Raw genomic sequence first — 11,930 nt, 5'->3', positions numbered from 1 at the left:
AATATAGATGTTTTCTTTATACGGCTTTTTTCTGGGGTTCACATCCACCTTTAGTGGGGTGGACAACATTTTTTTTTCAGTTCGCTTACGCGCGCAAAAAGTTTACCACCCTAGGCAGAGGCTAAACCTCCACTACGCCCCTGCCATCAAGTTCTCATCCTTGCATTACTCCCATCTTCCAAATAAACAAAAATTCTATTCTTGGCCATAGAGTCAAATTTTGGCCAAAGTGTCCAGATTTTGAAAAAAGGTTATCAGCTAAGGTTGGATAGTAAAATTAGACGACTTGCCCTCCCCTTCTCACAACCACATCCTTAACTTGGAATTAATTTCAAGAGGAAATCTAATTGAAAGTGTCAAGTTCAGGAGTACCAAGGTGAAATACCAACAAAATGAAGAGGGTGAAAGGAATTAGGACAGGGGTGGAGGGAGGCTGTGGGTCAAAACATGTGGAACAGGGGTGGAGGGGGGCAACAAATGTGGAACAGGGGGTGGAGGGGTGGCAACAAATTTTTAAAAGGGGTGGAGGGGGGAACCTAAAATATGGAAGAGGGGTGGAGAGGGCGCAACAACTATGGACAGGGGTGGAGAGGGCACAACAACTATGGACAGGGGTGGAGAGGGGGGCCAACAAATAAGGAATAGGAGTGGAAGGAAGGAAGAGGGGAAAGAAACATGGAACAGGGATGAAAAGGGCCGAGGGGGGGAGGGGGAATATCAAACATGGAACTGGGGTTGAGGGGGGAAATATCAAACATTGAAGAGCTTTTATCTAACTGTTGGGGAATATTTTGAGAAAACAATTATACTTGTATTCATCATAAATAATCTTTTGTTCGAGTGTACCCAGGGACCCCAATTGTAAACTAAAATATGAAGATTCTCACGTTAAAATCTCTCGGGAATTTGTTTTACTGAAGATATTAAGAGGAACATAAACAATATACAAAGTCTAAGAATGTACAAATATTACGTTCATCTAAGAGCATAATAGTTTGTTTCTTATTATTGATTAATAATTGCATAATTATTGATTTAAAGAATTATCCAAATATTTACAACAACAAAAAATGCTGAAATCAAAGATTTAAACAAATAGTTCACTAGGAAATAACTTTTCCTATATCTTCCCATTTCCGCAAAAAAAAACGTTTTAGTATAACAATTATGTTTACTGTATAGCGGAGGCTCGGTACTGTTATAGCGGAGGCTCGGTACTGTATAGCGAAGGCTCGGTACTGTACTGTATTCCCTCCCTTACTACATAGACAGATATACTATAAATATGGTCAAAACTGATGTAAGTAAAAAACTCGTGTTTTCTAAGCGATGAAGTTCCTTTTATAAAGATTGTTTGTAGACTGAAGAAAAGAAATAAATTCTGCCGGATATAAGTATATCTAGGATATACACGGATATAAGGATATACAAGGATACACAGATTTATTTATATCTTTTAAAAACTAACTTTTATTTAAATAGAAATAATATTTTGCACTTTGGGGTTTTGGAAATATTGTTTTTCATTTAAATTTTAGAAGACTCAGGGTTTTGAAAAAAAATTAGAAAAATTAGAAATAAGAATTGCGCGTAAGTAAAATCCACTTGCGTTGGAAACCCTACTTCCACCCCTCCCCCCCCCATCCATCTTTTTTTCAATTTTCTAGCTCCACCAAGCTTATGTCTGATGTGTACAAAGTTTAACCAATTTATTAAATATCTTGGCTTAAATTTTAATCCGACCAGGACAGTCTTAATTTAAACCAAGACCTTAATCAAGATGAAATTTTACAAACTTTAAAAATAAAAATAAAACATCTTATAAAGAAATTTTCATCAGAGGTAAATTATTCTTTTAAAACTAAAATTTATATGATCATTAGATGTATTAAAATAGAACTTCTGATATTTTTACACCTACGCTGTCTTATATTATCCATTACAGATATTATCTAATGATGCTGAAACATGAGAAACGTTTATTATTCCGAAAATATAAATAAATATAAATATAAAGTTTTAGAAAATTACTTCTTTAAGGTAAATAAGTAACTTGATGCTTATCAAAAATGCTGATCTTATTATTTTGTCTCCGCTTTTCTGCCATTTTTTTCAGAGGCTCTTGTATTAAAGCGCCAAGCCGATATTGGTCTTACTTTGTGAAAGTTGTAATTTATGTATTTCTCTGCCTTAAAACTGTCTCTGGTGTTGTATGACAAAGTTAAAATCTATTATTATCCATAGCAATTAGATCATAGGCAAAAGATATTATAGGGATTGCAAGACGTAAATGTAAATGACCACTGATGTGCGAATCACAACAGCTTTGAAGCTTTCACTTGTAGGTTTATGCTGCAGAAACAGCAGATGGAAACTGTTAGACTATAACACTTTGTTAACCCTATAAAGGCCGGGGGTCTGAATCTATGTATAGCCTGGGGGGGGGGGGGGGGGGGCGCCCCCCTCCTAGAAAAAGACCGTAGAGAATTGGTATAGGGTTGAAATGCATGTTCATAGCCCAATTTTTCATGGCCAGCTCAAAGAAAAAAAATAGACCGATAACTTTAATTGTTTGGGTGCAAGGGAGGGTGGATGAAGCTTAAAAAAGGGTAAAAGAAATGAAAAAAATATTTTTTGTTATAAACAAATATCCAAATGTGACACATGTTTCTACATGCATTTTTCAAGGGCTTTTCAAAAATATAGTTTTGTCAAAAAAAATTATGGGCTATTTTAGATTTTTTTTTTCACAGAACAGACTTTTTTTCCGCCCTGCACCCTACCCTATAAATTAAAAAAAGTATTTTTTTTACTATTCATTAAAAGTCACAAAATTTCACGGTGATAGTGTCAAAAAAAAAACTAAGGGGGGGGGGCGCCAGCATGTTTAGTCTTAAAGCATTTAAGACCGATACACTTTCTAACCCATCAATCAATATTTAAACCAATATTTGAGTAACAATATGGGAGATATCGTCGTTTTTTACCTGAAAGAGAGATATATTTCCCTCCATGGCTCTGGCTGCGTTAATCCAAGGGTGATTTGTAAGAAACCACGATTTTAAATTTTAAAGTAGAATAACTAAGATATCTCCATCAATTGGGCATGTTACAATATCAAAACTGAAGATTTATGTTACCCACGTCCTTTAAGGTAGATCAAGATATTGAATTATGATGGGTGATTCTGTAGTTTTCCTTTCTCAATTTGATTTTAGAAAGTCATAAATATACATACAGGGTGTCCCACGAAACATGACAGTTGATAAATAGTTTTGAATGTCGTCTTCCATACACTGTATTAGATAATAAAGGCTGTTTGCAGTTTATTTCGTTTAAAAAATCTTTTGTTCTAGTATATTTTACTTTGAAATTAATGTTACTATGATATGACTCCTAAATAATATTTTTATTATTGTCTTTCGTATTAAAAAACTTATCAAATTATGAAAGAAGACATTCTAAACTATTTATACCAACTGTCATGTTTCGTGGGACACCCTGTATAAGATATGAGATTTCTTTCTATCTATAATGAATCTATTTACATCTTTGGCTGTGGACTTCAAGTAAAATATTTAATGGATTGCATAAAATATATGTTTCCAATTAAAGATAGAATTCCATATTTCATGAAATTAATGCCAAGATTGCGTACAATTTACAAGAACTGTTGCAATATCTCTATAACTGGAAAGTCCTATATGCAATTGCAGTTGAGGGCTAATAAATTTTGCCCTTGGCCTGAACACGGTTGTTACATTTTATTCTTTATGTTTTTTGGTGAACAATCTGATAAATTCTTATTATCACCACAAAGAATACATCGAAAGAACAGTAATGAACGTAAATATTAGTGCGCGTTTTAATTCTACCTAAACATATTAAAATCCTTGTAATGTACAATAAAGATTTATAAATGAACCCGGCATAGAATTCCCGTCATTTTGCCTTTATCATTGTAAAATTTCATTTTAACTTAATACCACTGAATTAAGTAAAGATAAAAAATATATGCAACGGGACAAGTCCTAAATTTAATTCCGGAATCACAAGCTCCGGATTCCGGAAGTACAAACTTCAGATTCCGAAAGGACAAACGCCGAATTCCGAATGTACAAACGCCGAATTCCGGAAGTACAAACTCCGGATTCCCAAAGTACAAACTTCAGATTCCGAAACTACAAAAGCCGAATTCCGGAGGTACACAATCCGGATTCCGAAGGCATGAACCAAAATTACTGTATTTATATCTAGATATTTTCCGAAATTGGACTTCCTGTCCTCAAATTGTCTCCGAATTTTTTTCTTTCTCGGAAAAGTGGCTCCGGAATTTGTCCTGCCTTAGTTTTGGCGGATTCGGAATTTAGGGCTGTTTCATGGTAATTATCTTAATGAAAATCAACAAACCTCGCTACCGTCCTAGAAATAAATAATAATAATAAATTTGAAAATTAACTTCTTATCAGATAAATCCAAATTAACTAAATTGAGTCTTAAAATAAGAAAATTCGGAAGGGTTTGAAAAAATGAAATAACATTTTTTGCCACAGTCATTGAGAAAATGTTAAAAAAAAAATTATTTCTTCCATATTAGGCATATCTATATATAAATTTGGCTTGTCTGTCTGTTTGTTTGTCTGTTTTTTGTTTGTTTGTATCCAATAAACGTCAAAACAGCTGAACCGATCGGGCCCAAATTTTTTGTGGGACATCTAAGGACCCCAGGGAAGGTTTATGAAAAATCAAAATTTCAAATATTTGTCTCCATCAAAATTCGATCGTCATTAAATTTTTAAAAATTTTGAAAATCCGCGAAATTTTTTGTGAAAATCCGCGAATTATTTTTGTTTTGTTTTACGATGTACACAAAGAGAACATGTTCACAACTAATTTAGAAGATGGGCGCGAAGCGCCCTCTAAGGCTAGAAAGAAGGGCGCGAAGCGCTTTGAATTTCTAGTATATTATATTTCCTGAATATGCACGTGGCAACTAATTGTTTACTAATATTACAGGTTCCGAGTGCAGCAAACCCTGTTTTCTTATAGTCCTTCATAAAGTAAAATATAGACATATCTTGATAGTCATTCAATATATTGATAGTTAGTAGAAAAATCTTGATAGTTAGCAGAGATATCTTAATAGTTTGTAGAGATATAATGATAGTAAGCAGAGATATCTTGATAGTTTGTAGAGATATCATGATAGTACGCAAAGATATCTTGATAGTTAGTAGAGATATTTTGATATTTAGCAGAGATATCTTATACTTAGAAGAGATACCTTGATAATTAGAGGAGATATTTTGATAATTATGATGATTTGATGATTACTCTATTTTCCTCAATGATGAAAATATTACAGATCATTTGATGCATTCCACCAAAGGAGAGGGAATATGGAAAATATTCTTTATTAGTAAATAGATAATATGTAAACCGACCTACAGGGGTCCGACCTACAGGTCATTTAACATAAATACCGTTTATTTTTCAAAACTTTTTTTTTAATAGTTCTTAAAGCTAGCTCTAAACCGTTCTGATTCTGCCTCCCCAATTCAGCTTAATCTAACCAACGTCTAACTCCTTTTAAATCCCATTATTACCACACATTTAAGTCGGAAATTAATTTAGGACCGATTCCCTCTAGGTCAGTTGAAATGGTAACACTATATACTATTGATGTGAATCAATCAATAGTAAGGGGACAAGAAATACAGGGACTATGTTTAGTATTACATCCAGAAGCCTGGAAAGGATAGAAAATATTAGTGAATGTAAATAAGAAACTAAATGTAAGGAAATATTATACAACCTAAAGCAATAACATTTTGTTATTGTATCCTCTCCTTGAACATTTACTTACAATAACATTATTTTGTTATTCTATCCTCTCCTTAACCATATACTTACAATATTATTTTGTTATTCTATCCTCTCCTTAACCATATACTTACAATAACATTTTGTTATTATATCCTCTCCTTAAACATATATTATTTTGTTATTCTATCCTCTCCTTAACCATATACTTACAATATTATTTTGTTATTCTATCCTCTCCTTAATATATACTTACAATAACATTTTGTTATTCTATCCTCTCCTTAAACATATAATTACAATAACATTTTGTTATTCTATACTCTCCTTAAACATATACTTACAATAACATTTTTTTGTTATTCTATCCCCTCCATAAACATATACTTATAATAACAATATTTTGTTATTCTATCCTCTCCTGACACATATACTTACAATAACATTTTGTTATTCTATCCCCTCCATAAACATATACTTACAATAACATTTTGTTATTCTATCCTCTCCTAGAACATATATTATCCTCTCCTTAACCATATACTTACAATAACATTATGTTATTCTATCTTCTCCTTAAACATATACTTACAATAACATTTTGTTATTCTATCTTCTACTTAAACATATACTTACAATAACATGTTGTTATTCTATCCCCTCCTTAAACATATACTTATAATAACAATATTTTGTTATTCTATCCTCTCCTTAATATATACTTACAATATTATTTTGTTATTCTATCCCCTCCTTAAACATATACTTACAATAACATTTTGTTATTCTATCCTCTCCTTGAACATATACCTACAGTGAAACCCTTGATAACAAATACATCGAAAGAATTCATCAAATGTCGTATTCTTCACTTTCTGATAATGGAATGTTGCAGATATTTAGTTTTTTTAATTAAATGATTATATGGAACTCTTTAAAACTGTTCCTATATATTCATGGCTATTTATTTATTTTCGCAAATACTGAAATTTACGTAATAAAGTATAAACTCATTGAAAAATTGTCAAGACGACATTTGAAAAATTCTTCCGATGTATTCGTTATTAAGGGTTTCACTGTACAATAACATTTTGTTATTCTATCCCCACCTTAAATATATACTTACAATAACATTATTTTGTTATTATATCCTCTCCTTGAACATATACTTACAATAACATTATGTTATTCTATCCTCTCCTTAAACATATACTTACAATAACATTATGTTATTGTATCCTCTCCTTAACCATATACTTACAATAACATTATGTTATTCTATCTTCTCCTTAAACATATGCTTACAATAACATTATGTTATTGTATCCTCTCCTTAACCATATACTTACAATAACATTTTGTTATTCTATCCTCTCCTTAACCATATACTTACAATATTATTTTGTTATTCTATCCTCTCCTTAATATATATACTTACAATAACATTTTGTTATTATATCCTCTCCTTAACCATATACTTACAATAACATTTTGTTATTATATCCTCTCCTTAAACATATACTTACAATAACATTTTGTTATTCTATCCTCTCCTTAACCATATACTTACAATATTATTTTGTTATTCTATCCTCCCCTTAAACATATACTTACAATAACATTTTGTTATTCTATCTTCTCCTTAAACATATACTTACAATAACATTATGTTATTATCCTCTCCTTAACCATATACTTACAATATTATTTTGTTATTCTATCTTCTCCTTAAACATATACTTACAATAACATTTTGTTATTCTATCTTCTCCTTAAACATATACTTACAATAACATTATGTTATTCTATCCTCTCCTTAAACATATACATACAACAACATTTTGTTATTCTATCCTCTCCTTAAACATATAATTACAATATTATTTTGTTATTCTATCCTCTCCTTAGTTGTAATCGTTGGTATCCAATAAAGGTCAAAATGGATGAACCGATTGAACCCAATTTTTTTGTGGCAACTCACGTTACGTTTTTATATCAGAAAATAGTAAACATTTTCCGGGTTTTTCAAGTAATAATTTTGTACAGTCCAATGAACCTGAAGCAAAATCATGTTATGTTTTACAGCACAGTTAAAATATGCACAATTAAGATGTACATCATTATCTATATCACATGATTAAGGCAATCATATTAGGTTTTACAACACAGTTGAAATATGCACAATTAAGTTGTACGTCATTATATATATCACATGATTAAACTAATCACTAATCATGAATTATGGTTTTTGCGTAGAAGTTTACAAACATAGATAGCTAATAATGTACAATGTAGTGCAGGTTTACAGAATATTGTGTTTCCCAATATTTATTACATACACAGAACAATTTAACTTAATAAGTTGATTTTGAAGCAAGTGGTAGAAGTGTTTGCCTTTTAAAAATCATCAAAAAACATATGATTGCTTAAAAGTCGTCTTCCTATTGCACAGTTTTATGGTTCTCAAGGTAAAATCCCCTATTGATAATAAAAAACACTGAAATAGGTCGCATTATAGTAATAATTGTTACCTAGCAAATATATACATCTTAAACGCACAAAATAAGTAAAATGGGTCTGTTTACAATGCACAATTACTGTGTCCCATCCCATGCTTACTGGAATATTTAAAGTTACAACTTAAGTCTTAAGACGTTTTCTTATTTCAGAGTTTTCTGGTTATAAACATAACAATAATATTCTATGTATGCGGAAAATTTGATATTACTTTATAAAAACCTTTATCAACATTTTAATTAGCTTTGTCAAAAACTTTTACAGATATAATTTTAATTTTATTAATTAATTAATTAATGCAAAAAAATAACATGAAGAATAAACAAAATTATCTAAACTATTAACTTGTTAGCTTTGTAGTCATCTCTTTAACTTCAGTTTTCATCTTGTCTAAACAAAATGATAATTTATAAAAAAAACACTTTTTACTTTGTTATTTTCTAATTGAAGTTTAACATATTCACACTTTGAAAGTTATAATGAAAAAGCTATTGTCGTTCTTTTATACTAAAAAGGGATTAAATGCTGACAATTTCTTTTATTATCTCCCTGCAGCAGAAAACCTCCCATTCCCACTAGATAAGACATCGATGTAAAGGGTACCATTGTGAATTAGAAATGCCGCTTTAATATAAAAGGTCCAAGGAGAAACACAATTGTATATTTCACCAACGGTCCCTTTAAGAAGTTGTTGCTCAGATTTGTGTATGCCATTGTACAGCGTATAATCCTATTCCTTTTCTCGTTTCATTAGAATTCAGGATTCTTGACTACACAATATAAAATGACAAATAGCTGTAATATTACGCGGGACGTGAGATAGGAAAATTTAATATAAAGATACCAAACTTTAATAATACACTATGCATTTATATATTTCAAAGGAAAATAGCCAATTTTCAGAAACTTTCTTTTTCATTGAAACTATTTAAAAATTATTTCATGAAAGATGAGATTTTAAAATATTTGAATTTTGGATAATGCTACATTAAACTGTTTACGAAAAATCGGGATTTTAATTTTTTTATGTCTTCTGTTTACCGCTCATCGCTAAAAACTATATTTCTTTGAAACTGAATATTCTCGAAACTACTTAAACAAAGATTGATAGTCTTACTTACTAGCCTTAAAGTGACAGGGTTACCCACAAAGGATGAGACTTGAGATATGACTGCATTGAATTTTAACTTTCTTAGACCGAATTTGAAGAATTTGAGCCGCGATTTAAATTCAAGCCGTGGCTCAAATATGGTTGGTTCCACTTAAAATTGTATTTAATTTTTCAAAATTTAAGCCGGTGCTCAATTGAAACTGTTTTGGGGAGATTTGAGACGCGACTTTAATTCATTAAATTCGGACACTGCTTCCTAATATTCATGATTCCATGCAACTGTAAACTTGTTTCTCTCTTTAACAGATCAGAAAAAACCATTAAAAGATTATATGTTTATATGATTATATTATCATATGTTTTAGGAATCAAATTAATCCGTATGTCTGCTTAAGATGGAGAGATCAATTCTTAATCCTGAGATTCACAACACAGTTCTTACCTCAGAATATTGATAGACCATTGTATGAAATAATTTTTAGGGGTAATATAATACCTCTTTTCCACAGCTTGTACAGTACTTTAAGCTTGTTTGTAAACATGAGCAGTACAGTAAATACTCCTGCCAAACCAACCATAGTACAGTAAACCACCATTTCAAGCTGAAAGAATAAGGATATATAAGGATATGTATTCACTACAAATTATACAGACGGAGAAGGTATGATTTATCCGACATCAACGATGTCATTTTTTGACCTCGTAGCTCCTCTAGTATTGATTTATTGCACAGTATAAGACAACCCAACTTAATCGGTTATACATAAAAATTTTAAAAATTCATTTCAACAACAATTTCCATGTATTCATGCAATAAAAAGGTTAAAAGAACCAACTCTTTATAAAACATGCAACAATGAATTTTATTTTTGTATTTAGGTAAATGATTTCATGATAAATGCAAAATTCTGCTTTATCCAATATGTTTAATAAACTCTGCAAATTGATTCAATGTGTCTGATGTAACCCATACATTCTGTGAATTATTTAAATGTGTCTTATATGATTAATTTAAAAATATATATCTCTTAAATTATAAACTTATGATTTATTTTCAATTTACGACTATGTGAATTTTAAAATCTTATACACAAACAGAAACAGGCAATAAACTTGTAGCGAATATAGCCTATGTATCGTTTTTTTAGTGTAGCGTTTTTTTAGTGTAGCGTTTTTTTAGGGTAGCGTTTTTTTAGGGTAGCGTTTTTATAGATACACCGTATATATCTGGATAGATAGAGAGTACAGAGCTGATAAGACAAAGGATGAGTTAAGGCATTTTCTACATATATATCTATCTATCTGTATATCTGTCCATCATATCAATATCTATCTATAAATCTATCTATCTATATATCTAGCTTTTTATCAATAAATCAATCAATCAATCTATCTATCTATCTATCTATCTATCTGTGTGTCTGTCTATCAGCTCAATATCTATATTTAAATCTATCTATCTATCTATCTATCTATCTATCTATCTATCTATCTATATCTATCTATCTGTCTATCTCATTCTCAAATATCTTTGCTTTGAAGAATTAGTCCCTGTGTAGTAAACGATTTCGTGAAGAATTGCACAACGGTTCGTGTCAGGCGAGGGGGGGGGACTACCACCCAGGGGGTCCGGGACCCCTCAATAACTTGATCAGGGGCAACCACCAGGAACAGAGGGGACCCATATACCCGGTTTTTCTCTCTCAGATAATTTGCAAATAACGAGTTTTATAGCAATTATAAACAAATTATTTTAAAAAATTAACTAATTGCCCCTAAATTTTTGGCGGGAAATATTTGAATAGTTGAAATTCTCCAGACAAATCCTAGGTCGGGACAACCTGAATATAAGAGAAGGAGGGGGGGGGGGCTCCTTCTTAAAGATTTAAGTAAAAGTACTAGTTTTACTGAAAAGTTTGACGATTCCAAAACTGAAAATAAATCAAATGTATTTTGATTATATGATCAAAACAATCTGAAAATAAATCAAATGTATTTATTCTGTTCCTACAACTCAAAATGTAATCAAAACGAAATTTATCACAACAAATATTAAACTAAATTATTAATTAAAAACCGAAACCTTGGTGTAAAAAGTTCGAAGATTTTGTTTTGAATAAATGATTTGTGAATTGATATTTGATACTCTTGTTCTGTATTTCAATGCTTGAATCATTCCGAAAAAACAGTGGAATAGGAAGACGACCTTTACATGCAAAATCATATTTTATATAGTCAATGAACATAGAACACAACAATATTGCACTAACACTCACCCATTTCACTTCATAAGCTGTTTTGAAGTTCCAGGTAAAACTATTTGTTTGATCACAACTTCAAAGACACAAATTATATAATTTCATGGCATTTTTTATTTATTATTATTATATTTACTATTATTATATTTATTATTGTTATATTTATTTTTATTATATTTATTATTATTATATTTATTATTATTGTATATATTATTATTATA

At 30.6% G+C, this 11,930-nt stretch overlaps 1 protein-coding gene across 1 annotated transcript in view; it reads right to left on the bottom strand.

The window, feature by feature from the left end:
- Positions 1-7,884: 7,884 nt before the first annotated feature.
- The window catches only part of LOC111694972 (metabotropic glutamate receptor 1), a 39,557-nt gene continuing 35,511 nt past the window's right edge, over positions 7,885-11,930 (bottom strand). Inside the window, exons 26-27 of the mRNA XM_023464073.1 lie at positions 9,948-10,053; positions 7,885-8,730 (exon numbers count right to left, since the gene is read on the bottom strand). Coding sequence (XP_023319841.1) covers positions 8,681-8,730; positions 9,948-10,053 — 156 coding nt within the window. The 3' untranslated portion in view covers positions 7,885-8,680. The remainder of the gene's footprint in view (positions 8,731-9,947; positions 10,054-11,930) is intronic.

Source organism: Eurytemora carolleeae, unplaced genomic scaffold (genome assembly GCF_000591075.1).
Source record: "Eurytemora carolleeae unplaced genomic scaffold, Eaff_2.0 scaffold66, whole genome shotgun sequence".
Lineage (NCBI taxonomy): Eukaryota > Metazoa > Arthropoda > Copepoda > Calanoida > Temoridae > Eurytemora > Eurytemora carolleeae.
Note: the sequence above shows the minus strand (reverse complement) of the source record. Positions and strands in the feature narration are given on the sequence as shown.